The sequence below is a fragment of the Danio rerio genome, chromosome 15 (assembly GCF_049306965.1).
Source record: "Danio rerio strain Tuebingen ecotype United States chromosome 15, GRCz12tu, whole genome shotgun sequence".
NCBI classification, from domain to species: domain Eukaryota; kingdom Metazoa; phylum Chordata; class Actinopteri; order Cypriniformes; family Danionidae; genus Danio; species Danio rerio.
In genome coordinates this window covers 24373620-24400087 of record NC_133190.1, presented here as the reverse complement: position 1 = coordinate 24400087, position 26468 = coordinate 24373620, and the positions used below count along the sequence as shown (strand labels likewise).

The 26468-nt window shown below is 37.5% G+C and overlaps 1 protein-coding gene across 3 annotated transcripts in view; it reads right to left on the bottom strand.

Moving 5' to 3' along the window:
- The window catches only part of si:dkey-103g5.4, a 63082-nt gene that overhangs the window by 10555 nt on the left and 26059 nt on the right, over positions 1-26468 (bottom strand). For 2 of the 3 annotated variants that reach the window (XM_073923662.1, XM_073923663.1), the window contains 14 exons: positions 22412-22582; positions 22191-22348; positions 21970-22107; positions 21659-21806; positions 13275-13399; positions 12938-13063; positions 9492-9681; positions 9348-9413; positions 9122-9259; positions 8982-9041; positions 4422-4538; positions 4034-4185; positions 1999-2085; positions 1576-1725 (listed from right to left, as the gene is read on the bottom strand). In XM_073923662.1, coding sequence (XP_073779763.1) covers positions 1576-1725; positions 1999-2085; positions 4034-4185; positions 4422-4538; positions 8982-9041; positions 9122-9259; positions 9348-9413; positions 9492-9681; positions 12938-13063; positions 13275-13399; positions 21659-21806; positions 21970-22107; positions 22191-22348; positions 22412-22582 — 1826 coding nt within the window. Of the gene's footprint in view, positions 1-1575; positions 1726-1998; positions 2086-4033; positions 4186-4421; positions 4539-8981; positions 9042-9121; positions 9260-9347; positions 9414-9491; positions 9682-12937; positions 13113-13208; positions 13400-21658; positions 21807-21969; positions 22108-22190; positions 22349-22411; positions 22583-26468 lie in introns of all 3 variants that reach the window. The other variant, XR_012390829.1, reaches the window with a different exon arrangement.

Sequence of the window (26468 nt, the reverse complement as noted above, 5' to 3'; positions counted from 1 at the left end):
CTAACCACCTTTTATGTGCACTCCCCCTTTCAGGGTTAGTCCATATGTAATTCCATTTGTTTCCCCCTATTGGGTGCGGATGGTCTCCGCAGCGTCCTCCCTACTGGGATGGCACGCTTCCCAACGTACTGTCGTATATTCCTAGAATTATCTAGACGCTAGCGACTCCCAAAAAAGATACCTATTCCATAAAACTTTTTTTTGAAGTGGGATAAGTTAGGGCCAAGGGCACGTTGGAGGACCACGCCTCTCATGATCTGGGTGCGTCACGCTTGCCTGACCGCTCTCTCATGGTGGATATTGGTAAGGTGCAGTCATTATGGCGCTTTCAATGGGCTCCCAATACGTGGATTTTAACAATCAAATCCACTTATAGTGCTGGAGTTTCCCCCGAAGGGGAACGTTCGAGGTTACCAAAGTAACCCTTTGTTCCCCGAGGAGGGGAACGGAAGCACTATACTCCGTCGCCATAATGACTGTCCCTTAGCTGTTAAAAGTCTCTTTAGCTTAAAAAGGATAGCGTCTGCTGGCGCCAGGTGAGCTTATATACTCAGTTGATTGCTTATGCCGCTCACCTGCGCAGGCTTGCGCTGCCAATTCATTCTTAATTGGCCCGTTCAATACTCTTTCAGACGAGTAGCTTCTGAACCGAATCTCCCAATACGTGGATTTTAACAATCAAATCCATTTATAGTGCTTCCATTCCACTCCTCGGGGAACGAAGGGTTACTTTAGTAACCTCGAACGTTTTTTCTTAAAAAAAATTAAGGTCAGTATTATTAGCCTCCTTAAGAAATATATTTTTGATAAACACAACAAATCAGTAACAAAATAATTTGACTAATTATTTCAACTTTCATAGTTAACTAATTAAGTCTTTAAATTACACTTCAATCTTAATAAAAGACTATAAAATACTTAAAGGGACTTTGTCTGAATACTGTCTTAAGTATTAACTGTCTTGCAAAATAACTGTCACCATGGGGAAGAAAAAAAGTAAATATTAGAAATGAGTTAGTTAAACTATTATGTTTAAAAATGTGTTGTAAATAAATCATGTGTTGAAGACGGAAATCAAAAATGAATGAAGGCAAAACTAAACGAGTTGAATATGACTTATATGAGCGTGACTGAAAACTACATTTGATCAATGTGTTACATCTGCTCTTTAGTAGTTACGTGTCCAAATTTAGGGGGGCCAAGCTTGTTGACACGAGGACTGGTGGAAGAGTGCTCTTTTAATGGAATTTAAACCGGAATTAAAATGGATTTTCTTCTTTTATTTTTTATTTTTTTTATTTTTTAGATTGACATAATTTCATTGTTGCAGCACTATTTTGCAACATACAAATTTAGCAAACATGTTTGCAGGGTTAACAATGCTCCAGAGCAGGGTTTGATAACTCTGAGTTAAAAAGTATTGATTATAAATTAAGTTAAATTCTCCTCTGATAAAAGTGGGGTTCAGAATGCCAATAATCCAGTGTTTGGCACAGTGTGAAAAGCCCTAAAACAAGCATATTCCTTTCCTGGCTTGTTCAAGCAGTGCTTCTGTCAATCAGATGCATTTACCACCTTGAAAAAGGCCCTCTGGAAGGCAGGAGTGCAGTCTGTCTTCATCTGGCCGGTGGAAATGTGTGCAGCACAGTGCATGAGCAGCAAAGACAGGCCACCCACCGACTGTAACCTCTGACTGCGAACAAACAGAGTCCTCTCTGAGTCCTCCTGAAGGCACAGGGAGTGTTAATTGTACAGTACATGGGTTTATATGACAGAGCACTAAATGTGCATAACATGAAATAATTATCACTCACTCGGTGACTGACAAATGAGGACATTTTATTGTAGTGCAACCAAACTAACTGTGAAACCAATTATATCACAGGAAATGTGGTGCCAATTATCACTTCTTAAAGTTAGGTGAATTATTAATAACTTTTCATTTGTTCTATATATAAGGCTGAATAGCTGTGTACTGTATGTGTACTGTATAAATACCTGATAATAGAAAGAGTTACGGAATGCATTGTTATGGTAGTCGTTGGTAGGAAGACTTGAAGCCAGCTGAAGAGTTACTGTTGGTATCTAGGATAAAGAAAGTAACAGCTGTGAAACTACTGAACTTACAGTGTGTTCAGCAAAGACACAATAAATTAATCAAACTATTATAAAGACATTTATGTTGCTGTTGTTTGCTCATTAAAGAATCCTAAGAGGTATTACTGTTTCTACACAAAAATATAAAGCAGCACATGTAAACGTTATTAAGTAATGTTTTAAAGTTATTAGATATTAAGAGACGATGATATTGTCCTCACATAATATCCAAAGCAACATGTAATACTGAAGGCTGAAGTAACGATGCTGAAAATTCAGCTTTTATATAAAGAAAGATGGTACAGTACTAGTTTAAATGAATATAATTTTTAAAAATATTTTATTTTAATTGTGTTTAAAGATTAGTTCAGCCAAAAATGTAAAGTCTGTCATCATTCACTCACCCTTCACTCATTTAAAATCTGTTTTTTTTTTTTTTTTTTTCTGTTGATCCCAAAAGAAGATATTTGGAAGAATGCTGTTTACTTGGATCCATTGACTTCCATGTTATTTTTTTTTTTCTTAATATGAAAAGTTATGGGTCTCAGCAACCAGCATTCTTCAAAATATGCTCAAAACAGAGCGAGAAAATTATGAGGTGGTTTTCATTAATGTTCTAATGTGTTCCTGTTTTCCAGTTTCCACAAACACCACACCACCAAGTCTTCAGAATCTTTTAGACATGTACTTTATAAGATAAAGACATGTGACACAGCCAAAATAAGTGTTTCCTTCATCTTTGCTATTCTGTAGAAACTGTTCATTACATATTGATTCTACTGGTCACACATCTGTACTGTATGTAATCTGAATTTACTGGTCAGCTTATACTTTACGCTTCTACAATAAGGACTATAAGAGTACATGTCATTTTTAACATACATGAGCTACACCTACACCACGATAGCAACACAATGCATGTTTGACAAATTTTGGAAGCGGTCAAAAGTGCACAAGCTCAATATTTTGTCACTGTTCACACCTCTGCTAAATAGTTTATTTAGCACTTTTGGATTTAGATTTCGGAATTGGATTGATGTAAATGCATTTTTAAAAAAAAAGTTTTTTTCTTGAAATTAAAATGGCCTCATAATGTATTTACCCATTGTCAGAGTATATGACTTTTTCCTGTCATACACACACCGAGAAAGAAGCTTTACATTTTATCCTGGCTGTTCCATGCTGCATAATGATTTTGAATAGTGGCTTTTATTTTGAAGATTCCAAAAGCACATACTGTAAATCCACCCTCATCAAATTAGCCAGTGAGTTAATACATGTCTTATGAAGTGGATCTATGTGTAACAGAAATATTTGAAAGTTTTGAATTATAAACCCCATTTCCTAATATCCTGTGGTAAACAAATGCACGTTATGCACAGCTGACATAAAGTATACAACGTATGACGCATAACATAAGATGGGTAGACAAATGTATGCCGGATTTTAGGAGCAGTATACAGTACTGTATAATGTTATACAGTAATACCCAGCATACTACTTTTCTAGTTCATTATCTTCTGTGGTAGACAATCTGTGTGGTAAGTTGTTCCACCGAGATCCTTTTAGCCGCAGAATGTCAAACGACGTATGTCAGTTGCGTGTAACGTGCATTCAGCTGGTGCCACACATCAGTTATTGGAATTTATAATTTAATTATACATACTGTAATTTAAATAAATATAATTTGTTGTATGGGTTAGTTTGTCAACAGATTAATCTTGCAGCATTGTAAAGCATAGAAGAACCAAAATAAAATGTAAAACTACTCCAAGTGTGGTCATTTTACAGAAAAAAAAAGCCATAAGCAATGAGGATGGAGTAAGTTATGGTGTAGTTTAACTTTTTTGGATGAACTATTCCTTAAAAACCAGGTGTGAACAGGCCCGATGAGAACATAAAAGCAAGTGAGAAAAAAATGAAGACAGATCCAGACCATTTTATGTAGGTGAAGGTGCTGGAGGAGAAACTGTCCATGCTGGTACAGCAGAAGCTCTCGTGGGTTGAGGGTTTCAAAGCTCACTTGAATCAGCTTTCCTTCACACTCCCACTGCGCATCCATGAAGTCCATGAATGGACGACTGGAACCTGAACACAATCCCACTTCCACTCTGTTTGACCACTCTTTATTAGTGCAAACTTCAACAAATAAGTTGTGATTAAATGCATTGAAGAAGCTGCTAAAAATATAGCTCAAGTTATTTTTCCCACTGACGTATATGCAGTGGTTCTCGTGGCATTAAATCATCTGTTGCTACACTAATGACTTTGCAGTTATGATGAGTGCGGATTGCACATTTCAGGGGTGATAATTAGAGCCTGACCTGAGGGCTGGATCTTCATCAGGCCTCTGTCTCTGGCACAATCCCTGAGCTGCTGCTCCACTTCCTTCATCAGCTGGAAGAGAGGAGACAGCGCTACCAGTCTGGACCAGTCCTCCTCTGCAACACAGAAAAAAAGTTTTTTGCCCTTGGGTGTCATCATAGCTTTTAATTAGAACTACATCTATATGGATTTACCCCCAAAATGCAAAAGTTATTTAAAGGAAGGGTGACCATATTTCCCTTTTCAAAAAAAAGGGAGCAGGTTGGGAGGAGGATAGTGAACTGGGTAAATATTTGACAAATGCATTCACAACCATTAAACTATGCAGCTATACAAGTATAATCGTTCCATTAAACACTTGGCTGAAAACAATAGAATAAAAAAGTTTAGCTTTTAACACCTTTTATATAACAAAGTTTCTTTTCAATGGGTTAAAGTAATTTAATATGAAAAGAATTCTACTTCTTCATTTTAATGCTATTTGAGAAATATGTAGCACCTAGTGACAGGTAAGGGTGCTTTCACACTTGGTCCGATAGTTCAATTGTCCCCCCCACCCTGAGGTGGTTTGTGTTCATGCCGTCTTTTTTCCTTCAGAACCCTGGTATGCTTGCGTCATCAAGCTGCTGTTTTGTGCACAGCTGTTGCTAGGTGACACCCATGAAAGCAAAGTGCCAAAATAGAGACGCTCGTATATCACGCTCAATCTGCATTTACTTAAGCTTTTGGTTTTGATACCAAAACCAAAATACAGTAAGCCACTTGCCATTCTATCTGCCGTTCAGAACATCATGTGCTTTCAGCAGAAGTTGTTTTTGGTGGAGACAAGCAGACTTTAGCCTCATTCACTTTTTCTGGAAAGGTCTGTATGTGTAAACAAGCGCTTTTTGAAAATACCGGTAAATTCGTTCCGGCAATTTTCTGGAAAGAGAAGTTGTAACATTCAAGAAGTTGAACATGTTCACGTCTGGAATGTCTCCACAATGTAATTTTAAGGCTTGGTTGTGTTTATAAGATGCAAAGCAATGTGTGCTCATGTTTCACTTGAAGGAAATCGCGTTATTTTTTCATAAATCTCACTTTGATTATACACAGCTACTCAGCTAACATGAAAACGACTGATATATTTCCTAGTTCCTCTGAAAGGCCCGCAATCAAGTGACTCTGATTGGTCATCGTCATAATGGGCTGTCATTCGCGGATCGGCTCCACCTCACGCCTTGACTAGCACGCGCTTTTCTGCTATGTAAACAGTCAGTCAACCTCCTACCTGCTCTCTAAAATATAATCTGACAAGTGTCTGTAATGAGTGAAAATGAGGTCTCCTTTAAGAGACCTCGTCATTGTGTGTGTCTATGTGTGTGTGTGTGTGTGTGTGTGTGTAAATGTGTGAACTTTCTGTAACAAGCGCATGTGCGCGGGACTTTCTTTTTCTTTTACTCTGATGCTTGGATTAAGATATTTTCTGTAATATATCGTGACAGAAAAATAAAGCACAAGATGTGGGATAAGACCTGTGTGAGCCTTGATTTAGTTTTCTGCTGCTACACGAGTTAGGCGAGCTCTTCTGTTTATTTTAACTCAACGCGTTACACAACGTCTTTCACATATATCCGGAATGTGCAGGTGTAAGTAATATGAGTCATCCACATATCTTATGTGACTTCATTATCTGAGATGTAAAATGCATGGAAAAGCTGCCTAAAAAGCATCAATGCAAAGTCGCGCACACATGGAGAGACTTGAACGAGCTAGTGAAGTGTGTGTGTGTGTGTGTGTGTGTTTACATCAGTTTTACTGATAGATATAAATTTGTAGCTAAATCGTTTGCAGTGCAAAACAGCATTTCCCATTGTTTACATCGTTGTTAGAACATACCGTTAACGCTAGACACTGTAAATGTCATGATCAATTTTAACAAATAAAAACACTTTGAGAATCTAGTTTACAGCTTCTGCTTTGAGGAGATTTTAACCGAATCCAGCACATCTAAGAACCTTTGTGATCTCACCAGGGCCGGAAGTATTTTTTGTAGTACCCAAAATTCATTAATTGGAGGCTTTGCTAAGGTAACTCTGTAAAAACCAAGGTCTCCCTTTGCATTGAACTTAGAACTTTTTACATTCAGAGATGTTGTTTATGTTCACACAGCTACATTACATTTCAGCTAAAGTTTAAAATATGATATTGTAGTGGACCACCCCTTTAACAAATATTTAACCAATTGAAGGCACTAAAAAGTCCATGTCTTTTGCAGTCAAACATTGTCTTGTAAGGAAGATTATTTGTTTTTAATAAAATAAAAAGTGTAACAACAAGTGTTTTTTTTCCTTTGTTTATGATGTCACACAGAGACCCAAACCCGCCTTAGGAATTCTGAATAGTTAGGGTGTGGAGAGGAGCAAAACAACAATATTATTTCTACTCTGATAAGTCTTGCTATATCCTCTATATGAAAAAATGGGAGAAATTGGTCAAAATTTTTTACATTTACACACAAAATACAGAGGATACATCCTTGCTGCTACACAAATCCATCAGATAAAGGTATCTCGGGACATAGTAAGAAATAACTCCTTCAGAGGCAGCATTGTTTGACTTTTGGATTCAACACACATTTTCAGGAACAGTTGTAATTTGACTTAAATAGGCTTGTCTCAGGCTAGCCATAGAAAAGTGCAATTATGGTGTACTGTCACTCCAAGCTGACTTCAGAGAACTAGTGGCAACAAAAGCCGACTGTGGTGTTGCCCTGTGTCAGCTACATCTGAGCCAAAAAAGTTTGCTGTTGGCAAAGATTATAGCCAACAGCCCACTAGGTACAGTCTGTGCCCGTGTGACTGGAAATAAGAGTCTATATCAGCAGGTACATCTAGGTATCAAAACTAGGAAAGCATGCAAACTTAAAACAAAGCATACTAACTTTCTGAACATAATAATCCTGATAACTCTCTTCAATCCATTCCATTACAAATAGATTCACTTATTGGGATTCTCAGACGAAAAAACTACAACATAACTGTGTCATTTTAAAAATATGTTTTTCAACATTTTTAATTGTTTGCTTGTTCCCTAAACTGAACAGCCAATCCAAGTTTTCTGAGCAATGATGTTGGAAAGAAATTCAACACGGTCAATTTGGCAAAAAGCCTCAGAGGGGGCTGCAAAGAACACACAGCAAAAAGCTAAGCTGGTGTGTCAGAGCCTCAATACCGTATTTATGAGCTTGTCCATATTTAGAATAAATAAGACTTTCAATAAGTATAGAAAATATAAATAAATACAGCTCTGGAAAAGCATTACGTGACCAGTTTAACATTATCTGGTTACTAGATTAGCCATTATTAGATACCAATTTAGAGTAAAATGTTTATTTGTTTGCAAAAACCTATCCTAAACTTTTTTTTTTCAAATGAATTTACTAACATTTAGAGCATTTTAGACAAATTGCCAAAATAAACTATTTAGTTTTTATACTATATATTGGGGAAAAATATACACTACCTGACAAATATTGTGGCCTATACAAGTTTTAGGAACAATAAAATAACAACTTGACTTCTAGTTGATCATTTGGTTTCAGATGTAGCTTATATGGAAGGCAAAGGCCTCGAGATTGTGCTTATTTTACCATAAATAAAATAGGATCATGCCTTGATTTTAATTTATTTAATTAGGACTGTAAGGTCTGACTTTGCTTAGACAAGTCTAGTCACCCAACAGAAATAATGTACAGTATAGACTATAAAGTCATGGTGCAGTGGAAAAAGAATTCATATCCTGTATGAATCCCTTGAGCTTGGATGAATGAGCTTACTGAATGAGCTTACTGAATGTAACCCCAAACCATGACTTTTCCTTCCCCAAACTTGACTGATTTCTGTCAGAATCTTGGGTCCGTGTTCCAGTAGGTCTTCTACAGTATTTGTGATAATTGAGATGTAGTTCAACAGATGATTCATCTAAAAAATCTGCCTTCTGCCAATCTCCCAAACAATCAACTATGAGTCAAGTTATTATTTGTTGCTCTTACAACTGAGATCGATGCCAAGACTTTTGTCAGGTATTGTACTGTATGTGTAAATTTTCTACGTAATACATGAACCTGTTTTCCCTATACTTAAGTTCTGTAAACATATTTTTATTTTGAACTATTGTTATTTTATGCAAATATGTTCTCTAAATCGCAATCTTAATTGACCTTTTAGACACATTATAAGAAGTTTATTAAATAGATATAAAGTACAGTTTATTAAATAGATACAATACAAATGAACATTTTACTCAACAGAGAATGGATAACACCTTTGAAGCTATCTCTTAATATTTTCCATAGCTGTATAGTATTTATACCCCAAGTATAAACAAAGTGTCGCCTGCCCTAGAAAACCTAATAATAGACTAAATATCTATTTAGGTCAAAAGCTAAAGCAATGTAACAAATCACGTTTTTTGCTCCACTGTTTTCCTGCTGTTCAAAGTGACCTTAAAAGTGAACAAAAACTTTGAGGCTTAAACACACACTGGGTTACACAAGTCCTCCACTGAAATGCTCTGACCTGCAAGCTTTGGGATACTCGTATGTGCAGACGCACCAGGCTCCAGGAGAGATCGGACATCTGAATGAAACAAGAGAGAACATCACGTCGTGATCTGAAATGAGGATGCCAGTAACATCTTAGACTTAAGACAGCCTCACCCTGGCTGTTCAGCTGCGTTTTCTCCTGGCTTTTCTGAGCGTAAGACGGGTTTGACAGAGGAAGAGAGGGCACCGTGGCATTCTGTTCACTCACAGACGAAGCCTTTATTTGATCTTTAAAGGACTGAGTTGAGACACCTGGCGCAGCAGGAGACACAAACACAGCAGTGAAACTCTGACAAGCAGAATCTCGCTATTTTTCCACTCTTTGTGCATTCAAATTTACCTTTCACAACAGATGCTGATTCCGTCCAAGCTCTAGAATCGCTGTCTCTCCCGAAAGCCTGCTTGCCTACAGAAAAATATTTCTCAACTGAGACAAAAGCATGATTAACATTTCTATATTAAATCATAAATGAGGATATTGTACTAGAGCTCTGCTGTCGCTGCGTGCTAGTCGACTGGCCAAGTGCTTTGCTTTCTTCCAGCAGCTGAATAAGTCGTTCGAGCCGAGGAAGGATTTTCTGCTGAGTCATGGCTATTACTTTCAGAGGGTTTCTGACACCCCTGGGCTGCAGCACACCGAAATCCTTAAACCAGAAAGTGCCAGACACCAAAGACTAGAAGAAAAAAGAGTCAATTCAGTCGGCTGTCATGGGAAAGTATTGAGTAAAGTCTCCTAAAGCATCATCCCAAAATATAGTCTTGCTGTCAGGCAGAAACCTTGTAACTCTGTATTTCGTCATCAAAATTCATATCAATGCTATTGGGCACTGTTCACATCTGTCTGAGAGCTTTGCATCATTTTACATCATTTTCTTTCCTCAAGAAACACTACATGTGCTTAATTTTTTATGAATTTGAGAAGCGGGGATGGATGTTTTAGTCTAGAATTTTTGTTCAGTAACGTCTTTAATGTAATGCAAAAAAATGCTGACATTTACTGGTCACAAAACTTTTTAGCATGATTTTGGAAAAACATCACTAATATAAAGACACATTCAAGTGTCTGGCCACATGTTGGTGAGCAAAAGTCTGGAGGGGATGTTTGCACAATATTTTTTCTTAAAGAGGAACTATTGTCCCTTTTTAACAAGATATAAAATAAGTATCTGATGTACCTAGATTGTCTATGTTAAGTTTCTTCTCAAAATAACCCACAAATAATCTTTTAGACTTTTTTGAAACTGCCCCTTTTAGGCTTTGATCCAAATTGTGCTGTTTTAGTGACTGTAACTTTAAATTCAAATGAGATTGTGCTACCAGCCCCCTTTACAAAAGAGGGTGGAGCTATAAATTCCTCTGTTAATTCCACCAAAGCAGCAGATTGAAAACTCTAATGCTGTGTTCACACCAGGCATGGCACGCACGAATAAATCACGATACTGGCGCGTAAATAGACACTTGAACATTTTTAGTTTACTTGATTCATTCGCATGTTCACTTTGTTTCATTCGCACATGAAATTCACTTCATAAAAGACGCACATTTGCGTCATGGACTGGGCTTCTGTCTGCCCGGTGACTCTAGCTTTGTTGCTAAAGGGCTAACATGGATTTTATTGAGAAAGTAGCTGTGCTTTATGTGCTTTAGGAATGCTGAAAAACAGCACAGATTTGTACGGGGTTGTGCTTGAGCCCATTAGATTCTGATTTTTGAGGTGCACCTAGCTCTCTGATTTGATCAACTCCTTCAAGAAACTATACCTGGATGATTGAAGCTTGTAGCGGTGCTTCCAACTGAGCCCAGCCCAGTTTAATGACCTGTTGTCCGGTGTCGGCAAGATGATTTCCTCTCAGGACACCAACAACAGGCATAACGTCCAAATCACACCCCTACAAGAGCAAGCTTGGTTAACGCAGCTAAAGTTCCGATATTCCAACTCGAGTGATCCGAATCATTCGTCCAGCCTCATTCATGTGAATCTAGTAGCAGGATGTCTATTCGCATCTTTGCATTGCCTTAACATGTAAATCACTTAGGCTTGATGCTTCATCCGCGTCTGGTGTGAACGCAGCATATTAGCAAACGACTGCTTCTTGTTCAGAGCTGTTTTTGCTAATGAGGGAGAGATCGTCAATAATGGGCAGGACTTTCCCCCTCTAAGGACATGTATAAAGGGAGAATGTCTTTCTACAGTTTCTACAGACTTTTTATGAAGTGTGATTATAAAAAATATAATTAATAAATGTTTACCATCAGAGGCTCGCTATATTTCCCCCTACTGTCATACAACTGAGTTTAACTTTTTTGGCATAATAGGTCCCTTTTAATGACCCTACCATGAATATATAATGAAGTAACTAACTAATCTAATGTATTTAGCTGACAAAAATATTTGTCAACCCTACAGTTTTTCATGAACATTGGATTGGGAACAGACATTTTTTTTTAAATTACTCACTACTTCTGCTACTTTACTAAAACATAATCTCATAATGTAAGTCAAGTTACTTGTATCTAGTTTCCCCAACACTTTATTTTTGTCTCCAAAAAACTGCATGAAAAAATTTCACAGGAAATAAAGTATATACTGACTATTGCCATCCTGTGCATACCTTTATAAACAAGTTTTCTATGTTATCACAAACAAACCTCTCAAAAGAAAAGTTTAACATTTTTCAAACAAACTAGTGTTGGGGACACTTATTTTTGAAATTAATACATTACAATATTGAGTTACTCCTCAAAAAAGTAACAAGTTGTGTTACTTAGTTACTTTGATGGTATTGCGTTACATTACTTTTGTGTCACTTTTTCAGAACTTGCACGTTTTTTCTTTATTTAATCGAAGAGCTCAACAACTAATTTAGTATAATGTTATCTTCTGAGAACTTCCTGACCTCAGAGCTCTACGTGCAGTATACATAAATTAATGAAAGTTTATCGCGATGTGTTTGCTACTTTTATACTTTTTGTCCTATCAGTTACTCAAAATCCATATTCATTTAGACGATAAGCTCTTTGGAGAGAACTGTGTGTAGGTATAGTGTCATAGTCTACTGTCATACTGGAGTGATATAAACCCAACAAAAAAATTAATATAAAAGGACCCAAATCCCAGTGATTTTGAGACAATATGATGTTTTTAAAACAGAGCGTTTATAATAAAGAGAGTAAAATCGCTATGTAATTAACCACTATAATCACCACGGCTGGATGGTGTCAGTAAATGCTAATATGTCTGTGTGTGTTTGTGTGCTGCAAACAGCATTTGTGTGAGACTAATCATTTCAGAAAGGCTTGAATAAACTCCCCCACAAATACATTAAATAAACTAACTTGGTATTTTTGACAAAAGAGCTGTATTTCAGCTTCGCCTGTGTCTGTCTCTATCACTGACAGCTGTTTATCTGATGTAAGACAAGAGAAACAAACACACACGTAGGAATATGTATTAGGTATATATATATGGGCAGGGAGAAGCAGCTCATTTGCATTTAGAGGCACAGGCTAGAAAATCAGCTGCATAGTCCTTATAGCAAAATGGGCAAATTCTGGAAGCTATAATAAATTATCTGATGGGTATTTTGAACTGAAACTAAAACTACAGACACATTCTTGAGACACAAGACATGTAAAAGGGGTAAAATAGGTGCCCTTTAATTTTGACCTAATATTAGTACGTATGAACATGTTTGAACATGTTTCTTTATTTACTCCTGTATACTGGAGTAAAAACGTATAAACGCACAATATCAATGTTAATAAATGTTTAATTATTTGAAAAATTAAATAAATATTATTAAATTTAATTTGTTCCATTTCTTGAAAAGTAGCAATGGACATAATGTCCGAGGTTTCTTCCTGACAACTGTAATGCAAACCAAGGGCATCACTGTACATATGTGGGTCAGCAGCATGAGCGTTTCTTACCTGAGCAGTTTCAGCACGCAGCTGGCAGACCTGACGAGCACAGCGCAGAGATGAGAGCACAGCGTCCAGCTCTGCTTGTCTCTGCAATAATTGCTCCCACAGTTCCTGCTCTCTCAAACTCCAGTCCTGTGATAATCACAAGACAATCACTCATCCCAGACCACACTCCATTAAACTGGAAAATAGACAGAATATTGGCATTCACATGAAAGCTATCAAGCTTCTGAAGCATTGATCTGCTCGTTCAGCTGTTTAACAATGTGGTAATGACCTCAACAGTCAGCATTGTATGTTGTTTTTGTCTGAGGAAGAGAGTGTTTTTATGTCTCAAGCTGACCGGATCCTGTGCCGACAGCTGATTCCGTTCTCTCCGTAGTCTCTCCATGGACACATTTGCTCGGTTCATCACGGTCTTCAGCTCCGTGTGCCAGAAACACTGCTGCTCCCACTCCTCCTCGTCTCCTTAAAGGAAAAGTCCAAAACATCATTATTTATTGGCCATCATGTTGTTGCGAAGCCTAAAGCTGTTATGTGAAACATATTTAACAGTGGCATCTGCTGAGCCAGCAAAATTTCAAGGCAATTCGTAAGCTATTGTACGTTTTTGGCAAATTGATGGCTTATGCATATGAATGTGCATGATCTAATTTGTTTCCATATGGTCTACTGCTGGTGGTTAGCTTTAGAGGCATGCTTAAATGTGAATTTTGGGGGGTGCAGGAGGGGGGTGGTTCATATAAATCAATTCATAAAAAGGTTGCGCTGAGTTTACCCAAAAATGAAGATTTTTGAAGACCATTATGCCACAAATAGTTCAAAACCGTCAAGAGTTGTTTTAACTATTGAACATAAACGAAATGTTAAAAACCAGTAGCTACTGACATCAATAATAGGAAAAAAACAAAAGTCTAGAGAAGGGGTGCTCAGACTTTTTCCTATGAAGGGCCAAAAACCAAACTTGATTGAGGCTAGTGGGCTGAAGATAAATATAGATGCCATGGGTAATTTCTTAATTTATTTATTAATATTTAAAAATAACTAGAAAACATTGCTTTATATTAAAAAATACAGTATTTTCAGGAGGTCACGTGACCCTTGCACGCGATGGTTGAGAGACACTGATGCTCCGTCCAAACCCTCTTCCTTTTCTAGTTTAACAAGTTTATAAGTATCGACAGTCAGTATTTTCGACGTGTGAAAGTATTACTTAAATGTATACATCCAGGAAACAAGACTCTTCTCCGTCTACAACCCCCTCGGGAAAGAAAAAGATGAAGCTAGCTAGCACTGAAGCTAATCTAACTGACGTTATGGCGGAGGCGCTTTCGAAACAACAAATCTCGTTGGAAACAACGGTTCAGAATGCTATTCGAGCGGCAATGGAAGATGTTAAATCATCTCTGATAGAGCTCCGCCAAGAAGTACAATCTCAAACGAACACGGTACGTGACTTGATATCAAAAGTGGACAAGATCCAGGGGGAGACACGACAGATCAAGAAAGATTTAAATGTGTGCAAAACCGAGCAGCAAAATCTCACCTCGAAAATTGCCGAGTTGGAGGACCGGTCTCGCCGTAACAATGTGCGCCTGGTGGGGCTCCCACAAGGCCGGGAAGGAGATAATCCAATAGGATTTCTTCAAAAGATGCTCCCTATCTGGATACCAGCGCTGAGGAACAAGGGTCCAATTGAAATTGATCGAGCGCACAGAATTTACGGCTCTGGTAAATCCCGCACTTTACTGTTTCGAGTGTTACGGTACCCAGACCGACAAGCGATACTTCAGGGTGCCCGGGAAGTAATGAAAACCGAGGCGATACGGGATCAAGATCACCTGTTGCGTTTCTTCGCTGATTACAGTGGATTTACCTCCCGCAAACGGCAGGCATTCGGAAGTCTTCAAAGGGAGCTGCATGCGCTGGGGATCCCAAACTTTCTGATCTACCCGGCCGTTCTCCGTGTCAACCATGGCGGTAATCAACAATCATTTGATTCGGTTAAAAAAGCGGAGCAATTCTTAGAAGAAGTCCGTAATGGCCACGCATCTGGTGTGAGACGTAAACTGTCTTTTCAAGGTCCATCCGCGCCTTCAGAGTCAATGGATGAATAAAAAGTCCATAAACGTGTTTGGAATAAACACCTCTGCTCTACATGTGAAACATACAATTTAATGTTCCGCTTCAGAGAACTTGAGAGTTGAGACAAGTTCATTTATTCACGTATCATTTCATACCTTGTAGGGGTTGTTATTATTATTTTGTTATTATTTTATTTATTTATTTATTTATTTTTCATTAGCTAACTTATAATTTGTGGACTTCGTGTTTTTTTTTTCTTTTTCATATTATTTAATTATTAATTATTATAAATTTAATTATTTCAAATGTTTAAATTATGTACTCTAGTTATATATGACTGTCATTATTGTTCATAGTAAGTATACAGTTATGTTCTGTGGTTAATGGAAGAGGGTGGTCGACGTTGACTTTCTAGTGAACGAAGGTGTATGCTGCCACGGGCCCTTATGATGTTGGGGAATTTTGCGGTCTCAGGGGGTATTTGTTCATTTTATTTGTCTGTACTTTTTTGCATTGTTTTAGCTTTATTTAGGCAGTTAAATTCTGGTTGTGGAAAAACTCTTAAAACTCGTATTGTTTTTCAAATAGATTATGGATAAATACAAAATTATATCACTTAATGTTAGAGGACTTAACAGTCCAAACAAGAGAGCTAAACTTTTGATTTATTTACGGAGGAAAAGGGTTGATATCGCTTTAATTCAAGAAACACATCTGAAAAATTCAGATGTTCAGAGGTTACAGAATAAGTTTTATAAACTTGCAGCTTTTTCTACTGATAACACTAAAACTAAAGGCACTATTGTTTTGATATCGCGCATCTGTAACATCAAGATTGATAGACAAAGTCAAGATCAATCTGGTAGACTTGCCTATGTTTGCACTAATATAAGGGGAAAGAAAATTGCTTTTGTTTCTATCTATGCCCCTACAATATTCGAGGCAACATTTTTTTTGAAGATGGCTAACCACTTGATTTCACTTATAGATTACTCACTGATTATTGGGGGGGACATGAATGCAGTTATTGATCCAGTATTGGACAGATCTTCCTCATGTAATCAAGTCCAGCTTAACTCTTCGGCCGCACTCAAAAATTTTGTAAAAGCATTGAATTTGGTCGATATTTGGAGATCTTGGAACCCCTCAAGTAGAGACTACACATTTTTCTCAACAAGGCATCTCACGTATTCAAGAATAGATTATTTATTATGCTCAAAAGACCTTTTGTCATATTTTGACCAGATAATGATACTGCCAGCTATTCTTGCAGATCATAATCCTTTAATGGTAGATTTCAATTGTAATTCATTTGCAGAAAGATCTCTGCGGTGGCGTTTTAATACCTCGCTTTTACTGAATAGCCAGTTCGATGTAGACTTCAAAGCCAAATTGGCTGAATTTCTTTTATTTAATATAGGCTCTGTTGAGGACCCCATATTTGTGTGGGAAGCTACAAAAGGTTTTATAAAAGATTTCTCCATAGCTTTTGCTACTAATTTAAAAAAGATGCAAAATCAGAGAATTGACTATTTAGAAAAAGAATGTAAATCACTTGAATATTCCCTAAAATCTTCATTCTCCAAGTTGACCGTTAATAAACTTCAATCTTCTAAAACTGAACTAAATGATCTTCTGAGAAGGAAAGCAGAATTTTTACTCCACAGAACCAGACAGAATTATTACTCTAATGGTGCTAGACCAAGCAGACTTTTAGCCCTTAGACTGAAGCAAAATCAAGCAAAAGCGTATATTGACGTAATCAATCACCCGGCCAAAGGACCAGTTAGGAATACCAAAGAAATTAATTCAGCATTTTCTGACTACTTTTCTAAACTTTATATATCTGAATGTACTCTCCCAAGTCATAACTGTGCTTCCTTCTTGCACTCTCTAATTTTACCACAGCTTAATAATGAAGAAGCAGAACAGTTAGGGCAACCTATTACTCTAGAAGAACTTAAAGAGGCATTACAGGGTGCTAAAAAAGGCAAGGCACCAGGTTTAGACGGGATTCCCGCAGAGTTATTTCTTAAGTATTTTGATCTTCTCGGTCCTATCTTTTTGGCTGCCATTCATGAAGCAGTAAATATGGGGGCCTTTCACCCTCAGTTGAATATAGCACTTATTTCGCTGATCCCAAAAAAAGGAAAGGACCACTCAAACTGTGCAAATTACAGACCCATTAGCCTGTTAAATACAGATATTAAAATGTATGCTAGAATTTTAGCTTTGCGATTACAACGATACATTAATAAATTAGTTCATCCAGATCAGACGGGCTTTATGCCAGGTAGATTAGCATCAGACAACATCCGGAGATTACTACATGTCATACACGAGGCCCGGGATTGTCCTACTCCAGCTGCAGTTCTTTCCTTAGATGCAGAAAAGGCGTTTGACCGGCTGGAGTGGGACTATCTCTGGTCTGTTTTGGAGGTTTTTGGCCTTGGTACTAATTTTATTAATATGATTAAGGTATTATATAGGAACCCAACAGCTTCTGTTATAACTAATGGTCTACATTCTTCACCTTTTAATTTAGGGCGCGGCACTAGACAGGGGTGCCCGTTGTCCCCCATGCTATTTGCTTTGTCGCTTGAGCCACTAGCACAGCTGATAAGACAAGAAGACATTTGTTCATTTTCAGTTAAATCTCACAAACAATGCATATCTCTTTATGCCGATGATATACTATTGTTTATCTCAGATTTACAAACGTCATTTCCCCTTATACTGAATGTATTTGGAAAGTTTAGTTTGTTTTCCGGATACAAAATCAACTGGGATAAATCCTCTATGCTTCCTCTAAACTCCATAGCTAAACATATTAAGCTGCCATATAATGTCCCCATACGAAATTCCATAACTTATCTAGGCATTGTTGTTCTGTCATCTTTGCAAACTATCCCGGACGCTAACTATCTTCAAGTATTATCTAGGGTAGAACAAGATCTCCGGGTTTGGACCTCAATGCCTTTATCATTGCATGCTAGAATAGCAAGTGTTAAAATGAACATCTTGCCGCGAATTAATTTCCTTAGTTCTATGATTCCGTTACCCGCCCCCAAAAAGTTTTGGCACAAACTTAACTCTATGATTCGTAAATTCATATGGAATGGTAAGCAACCTAGATTAAAATTTGAAACTCTACAACGTACAAAAGAAAATGGGGGTTTAGCTCTTCCAAATTTCGAATTATATCACAGAGCTTTTCAAATAAAATGTATTCATGTTTGGCTGAACCCACTATCTAGAGTTCCTTGGAGACAAATTGAAATGAAACTAGCTGATAAATATAGATTACAAGATATTCTGTTCTCCGGGCTGAATAACAAGCAGTGTATACAAGCTTTTGGTCCAATTATTGGCAATACGATAGTAAATTTTAAATTAATGGAAAAATACATTCATCATTCACCTAAATGGCACATACATACACCTATCTGGAATAATAATGATTTTAGATCTGGGGGTGCACCATTTCTTTCAAGGAAATGGATGCAGAAAGGTATTTATACACTTAAAGATATTTCTGGTTCTAATGGCATATTAAGTTTTCAAGAACTTTGTGAGCGGTATGAAACGGAACCTTCCTCTCTCTTTTTATATCTGCGATTAAGATCGGCCATGAAGGCCTACGGGGTTCCCTGGGGGGACAATCTTCCCACTCATCCAATCATTACTTGGTTTGATCTGTCCTTTACTAATCATTTTACCTCATGGATATACAGAAAGGCCTTGGAGGGTATAGCAAAGAATTTAGCTATACAGCGCTGTTGGGAAACTGATTGTCAACTAGAAGAGGGTGTCACAGACTGGGAAAGAGTATGGCAGAACATTTTTACTTCATCTAAAAATCCCAATCACCAACTCATTCACTATAACTTTTGTCACAGAACCTACTGGACCCCACTCAAAAGACATCGTATCAATGCCTCCTTTAGTCCTTTCTGTGATAAATGTCCTAACCAGGAACTTGGATCTTTTTTCCATATGATGTGGGAATGTGAGAAAGTACAAAGATTTTGGAATGAGATCTGTGTCATCCTATCAAAAATTATTGAATATCCTGTACCATTGAATCCTTCTGTTCTATTACTGAGTGATGATTCTACATTGAACCTTACCAAGCTACAAAAAGCTGTTTGGCTGGCTGGCTTAACTTCTGCTAAAAAATTACTAGCCCAACATTGGCTGCCTCCACATAATTTGGACATGTACAAGTGGTTGGTACAACTTCAAGACATTATAATGTTGGAGTTATCCACGGCGCGAGTGAACTTGGTACAAATGAGTACATTACAGATCTGGACTTTAGCTGCTGACAAAATCTCCTTGTTTATTGCACAAAGAAATGATCAGGATCCAGAATGATTGCCTTGCTTTGTATAATTGATATTTGATACTGTATTCTGTTTTTGTTTTTTTGTTAACTTCTATTCATTGTAAAGCCCAGTTTCAAGAGACCGCAGGGGAGGGGGGTGGGGGTTGAATTGATATGTTTCATTATATAGGTTTTTCAGCCTGTATGTTTTGTTAACAATTAATAAAAAAAAAAAAAAAAAAAAAAAAAAAAAAAAAAAAAATACAGTATTTTGTACATTTTATAATGAACTTAATACATTACTTACTCATTTTTAACAGAATTACACTAGTTTTTGCCATGATTTGCTCGCCAATGTCTTCTGCATAGTCCGCTATCAGTCGAGTGGCAGTATTTACATTTGGAAAAATCCGATTCATTTACTTTGAATTGAAGCATTTTGCTTTTATGTAGGTCAGCAATAAAACAAAAGAGGTTACGTTTAAAAAAAAAAAAAAGGTTACGTCAAAATAGAAATGATGATCTCTGTGTTAAGGGCATTCGCCCCAACCCTCTGGTAAAGTCTTGATCAAATACGCGGCCAGCCAAAAATGTGAAATGCATATCAACATAGCAGCATTTTTTTGTGACACTGTATAACAGTAATTTATATTTTTTACAGTAATGTGACAGTTGGGTTTAGGGTTGGGGTAGACCTTAAAAAATACAATTTATTGGGTAATTTAATAAATAACATAAATAATACTCAGTACAACTACTGTTTTTACATTACTGTGACAGTTGAGTTTAGGGTTAGAGTTGGGGTAGACGTTAATACAATACAATAAAAGGGAAACTTAATAAATAATATAAAAAATTCTCATTAACTTCCGGCCACAACCATATCCGATCTAGCAACAACCCAACCCTCTCCATCATTCTTACTCTACTCTCAGATGAAATGGTAGGCCAAATCAAAGCTTACAATGGGCCAACTTTGGCCTGTGGGCCCTACTTTGGGAATCTCTGGTCTAGAGTTTCCAACATTCTTCATTTTATATTTTGTGTTCAACAGAAAAAAAGAAACTCAAGTAGGTTTGAACCAAGTGAAAGATTCGTAAAGGATCAAACATTTTTATCTATGGATGAACTGTCACATTAAGCCTAAAAAAGTGACACTAGAAAAGTGGAGTACTATGTTTTTTTGTGGGAAACACTACAGTTTACTTGCTAATGATCATCTCTGCAATCAGGTTACTGAATCGATGGGTTGAGCTCAATTACCTGATAATTTAAGGAATCATTATTTTAAATCAATGCATGATCCTGGTCTTGTTCACAAACCAAAACTGATGAACAATTTAGATTGATTTGTGAATGAATCTGAGTGCAACTTGTTGGTTCAGTGACTTGATGATTGAGGAATTTCAGTGGAGAACATGTGGACCTGTTCATCATACATAGAGATTATGCACACTGTATACTTTTTGCTTTATTATTTGTAATATTTTTTTATTCATTTTCTGTCAGCTTAGTGCCTTATTTAACAGGGGTCACCACAGCCGAATGAACCATCAACTAATCCGGCAAAGGTTTTATGCATGTTTTATGCAAACTCCCCATGTTGGCGTGGGTTTTCTCTGGGTGCTCCGGTTTCCCCCACAGCCCAAAGAAATGCAGTATAGATGAATTGGATTAGCTAAATTAGCCATAGTGTTTGAGTGTGTGTGTGTGTGTGTGTGTGAATGTGAGATTGTATGGGTGTTTCACAGTAATGGGTTGATGCTGGAAGGGCATCTGTAGTGTAAAACATATTCTGAAATAGCTGAAGGTTCAATCCGCTGAGGTGACGCCTGATAATGAAAATGAATGAATGAACGAATATTTTAATTTTTTCAACTAATCCAAATTTAAATGTGCAATAATTTTATTAACTAATGCAACCTTTCTCTAAAGTGTGACCAAATAACGTATCACTACACAAGCAGAACTACTGTTTGATATTGAAATGTTCCTTGAGCACCAAATCAGCATTTCAGAAGGATTTTAGAAGGATCATGTGACTCCAAAAATTGAAAAAAATGAAGCTCAAAATTCTGCTTTGCTTATAAATAATATTAAAATGAAATATACAAAAATTATAACCGCCTATTTTAAATTGCGCTGCCAATCCACACTATTTTGCCAATTAAATCCACCCTCTGTGAGACTTCTACATCTATTGCTGCCAAACTTTTGAACCATACTGCACATGAGCATCACGAACGCTCTGTTTTGAATCTTTAAAGCCCCGGCATTTGCGCTCTCAGTGGGAGAGTCTGAGCGCAAGGACTGACCTCCTGTGAGAGCGTGTAACACATGGGCTGGTAGAAGCAGAGATAAATCTGACTTCTGGAGAGCTTTTCTCTGGGCCTCACACTGAGCACTTTCCTGAATCTCAGCAGCCGTTTCCCTCAACTGCCTGTCCGTGTCTGTCCAGTCCATCTACACACACAGAGAGAGAGAAGATCTCATTCAGAATGCAAAGATGGTGGAAACGCTTCCCATCACACTGACACCCCGAGAAATAAAAATAGACACTTGGTCAAAAGGCTTGCATTTTAAATAGGCCACAGAGCGTAGCGTCGTCTCTGAGGAGTCAACTCACACAGTCGGACTCGTGAACGGATGTGGAGAGATAGTGTTTAACGGCTCTGTCAAAATCCCCCAGCATCTCGTCCTCCTTCAGAGTCTGCTCGCGCCAGTAATTGCTCCGTTCGTTGCTCTCCTTCTGGAGGGTTTCCACCTGAGGCGAACAAACACACATTTCCACACATGTAAACACCCCCGAGCCAAATGAGCTTTAATGCGGCCGTTTAGTTCACTCACCGTGACACTGTCTGGGTTTTCTCCTAGCATCAAAATCTGGGATGTGGTTACAGGAACTACAACGCGCTTCCAGACATCCAGATTGGCCCCTACAACCGGAGCGATTACCCCTGTCACCGGGTCCACCGTCTGCACTCCAAACCGTATGGGAACCAGGCCTGTAATGTACTCTGGGTTAACTGTTGTAATAGGATTTGGACATTGCTGCTAACCTCTGTTACCTTTGCCATCTGCATCCTCCATGGTTCCTGCCAAGGGCACCATGCAGCCTGACACCCAGTCCAACTGAGCGCCGAGAACTGGCACGCGTAAACCCGAGCCTCCGGGGTCAGGATACTCCAGCCCGGGTAGAGCCGGCAAGGAGAGCTCAATGCCAGGAAGCTTGATCTCCCCTGAAGGGAGCAGAAGGAGCAAGGAAGCTAAATTAGTTTTTGAGCTATTTGCAAAAAGCAGTGCAGTAAAGTTACAAAATAAAAAATTGTCGGATGCCAAATTGTTCAAAATCGCCCAACCCTAATACAAATATATATAATATATTACCATTAAAGAATTCTGAAAAAAATCCAAAAATCTATTAAGCAGCATGACTATTGATAATAAGAAATGGTTTATGAGAAGTTAGGATATTTAAATAATTACTGAAGTGTCACAAGACCCTGAATACTCAGATAATATCTACTGGAAATTTAAATTTGCATCATAGAAATGTTTAAGGGCACCTAAGATGAAAATCAACTTTTGTAAGCTGTTTGGACATAACTGTGTGCAGGTATAGTGTGTCCACTTTCATATTGGGGTGATAGAAACACAATAAGTCTCTTTTTTAAAATTTCCTGACGTCAAAATAGGATCCATATCCCTCCCATTTTGAGGCCCACCGTGATGTAGGAGTATGGTTTCCCCGCCCACTGATTTGATTGACAGCCTTGTATAAACATGTCTCTGTACTAACGCATATAATCATATCAACAAGACAGGATGTGCACAAAGCAAATATGATTTAAAAATCTGTTCAGCTCGCTGTGATTATCAGTCATCATCAAATGTGATCAAAAATCACTTTTATAAGAGTAAAACATTTTTAAAACAGTGCATGTTTGTAATGAATTACTGCAATTTTATTGTCTTTACTTTGTCACCACAGCCGCGTGTCAGGGTAATTATAAAAGAAGACGCATCAATCCCACTTTGTGGACATAAAATCTATTTTGTACATTAACATAATGGATGCCCATACAGTAGTGGATATTAACGTGTATCCTGTCACGGTTGCTGTGCAAAGTTAAACACGTGCACTGTGTACGTGTGTCTGCTGTGTGTCTGTGTGGTTGCCGAACTTTGTAACAAGATTGTGTCTGACTCATCGTTGCAACTCCACAACAAATATATCAAATAATAATCATTGGGGAAGTTATTACTGTAGTATTTCCCACAGACGTTTTGTGAGATCTGCTTCCTTCATGCCTGTCACTGTGCTGTTTATTTGACGCAGCCGAGGTGAAGATTGAGGCAAACTCTGACAGGCACAAGGGAACGATGGGCGGGAAGAACTAGCATTAAAGGCACGGGCAACAACAACAGCTTGAAGATGCTCAAAGCTGAAAATTACAAACTTCTTAAAGCTCTACTAAATAATCTGATGACTTTACAGATACATTCTGGAGACAAAATATAAAATCTTGAAAAAGGGGTTAAATAGGTGCCCTTTTAAGCCAATTACAAAAACAATATTTACCTGTTAAATATCTAACTGCTGCATATCTAAGTATTTACAACACTCCAGTATATACCCTACAGTCAACAAACATTCTGAAATCTTCTGCGCTGTACTGTATGAATGAGATCTCATATTAAACGACCCCTGCTAAGCTTCGCTCACCCTTGAATGATTCACTCAGACACAGAAGATTACATGTGAATGAACTGAAGATTTCTGTGAACAGCATGAGTTTCAGTAAATTCTGCTCATGAAGTGGTAAATATTAACTGGATATTATTATTCAACAGACTGGAATGGAGAGAGATTGAATTCAAAACTGCACAGTCAAACAGTAAGACTATTTTTTATCTGCTGTTTTTTTTTTAAAGAATTGTAAAATTATGCAGCAGCTTGCTTTTACATGGTAAAGACTGTCAATCAAAATCAAAGGTAAACACTTCTCGCAGTTCACTACATTTTAAAAGGCTTATTTTAATTGATTAATTTGCCAAGAGAGTCAAGGAAAGTCCTATAGACCATTTCAATGTGGCGATGTCACTGGCCTGTGAACATTTCCTGCTTGTTGCCAAACTATTTCATAACTGTAACAAGAGGCCATTCAATCATATCTAATGTTAAAACGACTGCCATAACATTATTTATCAATTTGTGGACCTTTTTAGACTTTTGGAAGCTATGGAGGGCGACACAGTGGTGCAGTAGATCGTGTTGTCGCCTCACAGCAAGAAGGCCGCTAGTTCGAGCCTCGGCTGGGTCAGTTGACGTTTCTTTATGGAGTTTGAGTGTTCTCCCTGCGTTCACGTGGGTTTCTCCCACAGTCCAAAGACATGCCGTACAGGTGAATTGGGTAGGGAAAATTGTCCGTAGTGTATGAGTGTGAATGAGTGTGTATGGATGTTTCCCAGAGATAGGTTGCGGCAGGAAAGGCATCCGCTGCGTAAACCATGTGCTGAATAAGTTGGTGGTTCATTCCACTGTGGCGACATTGGATTAATAAAGGAACTAAGCCAAAAATAATATGAATGAATGAATGAATGAATGAATGAATGAATGAATGAATGAATGAATGAATGGAAGCTATGGAAATTAAAAATGTAAAACAGGAAATACATTAGAACCAATGTTTTTGTTTACATGCCTCAAAATGGTCTATAGTTACAGACAATGTACTAAATGTACTATATTAAATACATATTAAACAAATAATAATAAACAATGTGCTATAATAAATCTTTATACTTTGCCACTGTCGTTTAATCCACTGTTTTACCCATTTATCAGTAAAAGTTTATGAATGAAGTTTAGTTTAGACAATGAAAATATAAATATAATACAATTTAATATGATCACTTACTGATTATTTTTAGATAAAATAATATAAAATATGATGTAAAATACATTTTTGTATAAAAGATAAATGCTAAAATATTAAAACAAAATTATTATTATTTTAAGCATATCAGGACATTATTTTAGAAAAATCATACACTGCCTGACAAAAGTCCTTTTGTCGATCCCAGTTGTAAGAGCAACAAATAATAACTTGACTTCTTGTTGATCTTTTGGAAACGTGGCAGAAGTTAGATTTTTCAGATGAATCATCTGTTGAACTGCATCCCAATCATCACAAATACTGTAAAAGATCTACTGGAACCAGCATGGGCACAAGATTCTCAAAGAAATCAGTCAAGCTTGGTGAAGGAAATCATGGTTTGGGGTTACATTTAGTATGGGGACGTGCACGAGATCTGCAGAGTAAATGGCAACATCACCAGCCTGTGGTATCTGCAGGATTGCGCTCCTTCTCATACTTCAGCCTCCACATCAAAAGTCCTGAAAGCAAAGAAGGTCAAAGTGCTCCAGGATTGGCCAGCCCAGTCACCAGACATGAACATTATTGAGCATGTCTGGAGTAAGATGGAGGAGGCATTGAAGATGAAGCCAAAAAATCTTGATGAACTCTGAGAGTCCTGCAAGACTGTTTTTTTTTTTTTTGCCATTCCAGATGACTTTTTTAATAAGTTATTTGAGTCATTGCAGAGATGTATGGATGCAGTCCTCCAAGCTCATGAGAGTCAAACACAATATTAATTCTTTTACCACTGCACCATGACTTCATAGTCTATACTGTACATTATTTCTGTTGAGTGACTAGACTTTCGTCTAAGCAAAGTCAGACCTTACTGTCCTAATTAAATAATTTAAAGTCAAGGCATGATCCTATTTTATTTTGGTAAAAACACATAATATGGCATCTTTGCCTTTCATATAAGCCACTTCTGATACCAAATGATCAACTACAGTAGAAGTCAGGTTATTATTTGTTGTTCCTAAAACTTAGATAGGCGACAAGACTTTTGTCAGGTAATGTATATTCATCCCTTTTCACTCTCTATTTGCTGCAGAGACCAAAGTGGGTCATTTAATCCTTCAACTATTCATTAATTAATATTGACATAATATTGCAGGATAGTTTCCGTTAAATGCCATCAAAACACAGTATCTCATAAACATAAAAGAGAAAGTAGAAGCCATCTGGTCAGTGCTTTAGTAATAGG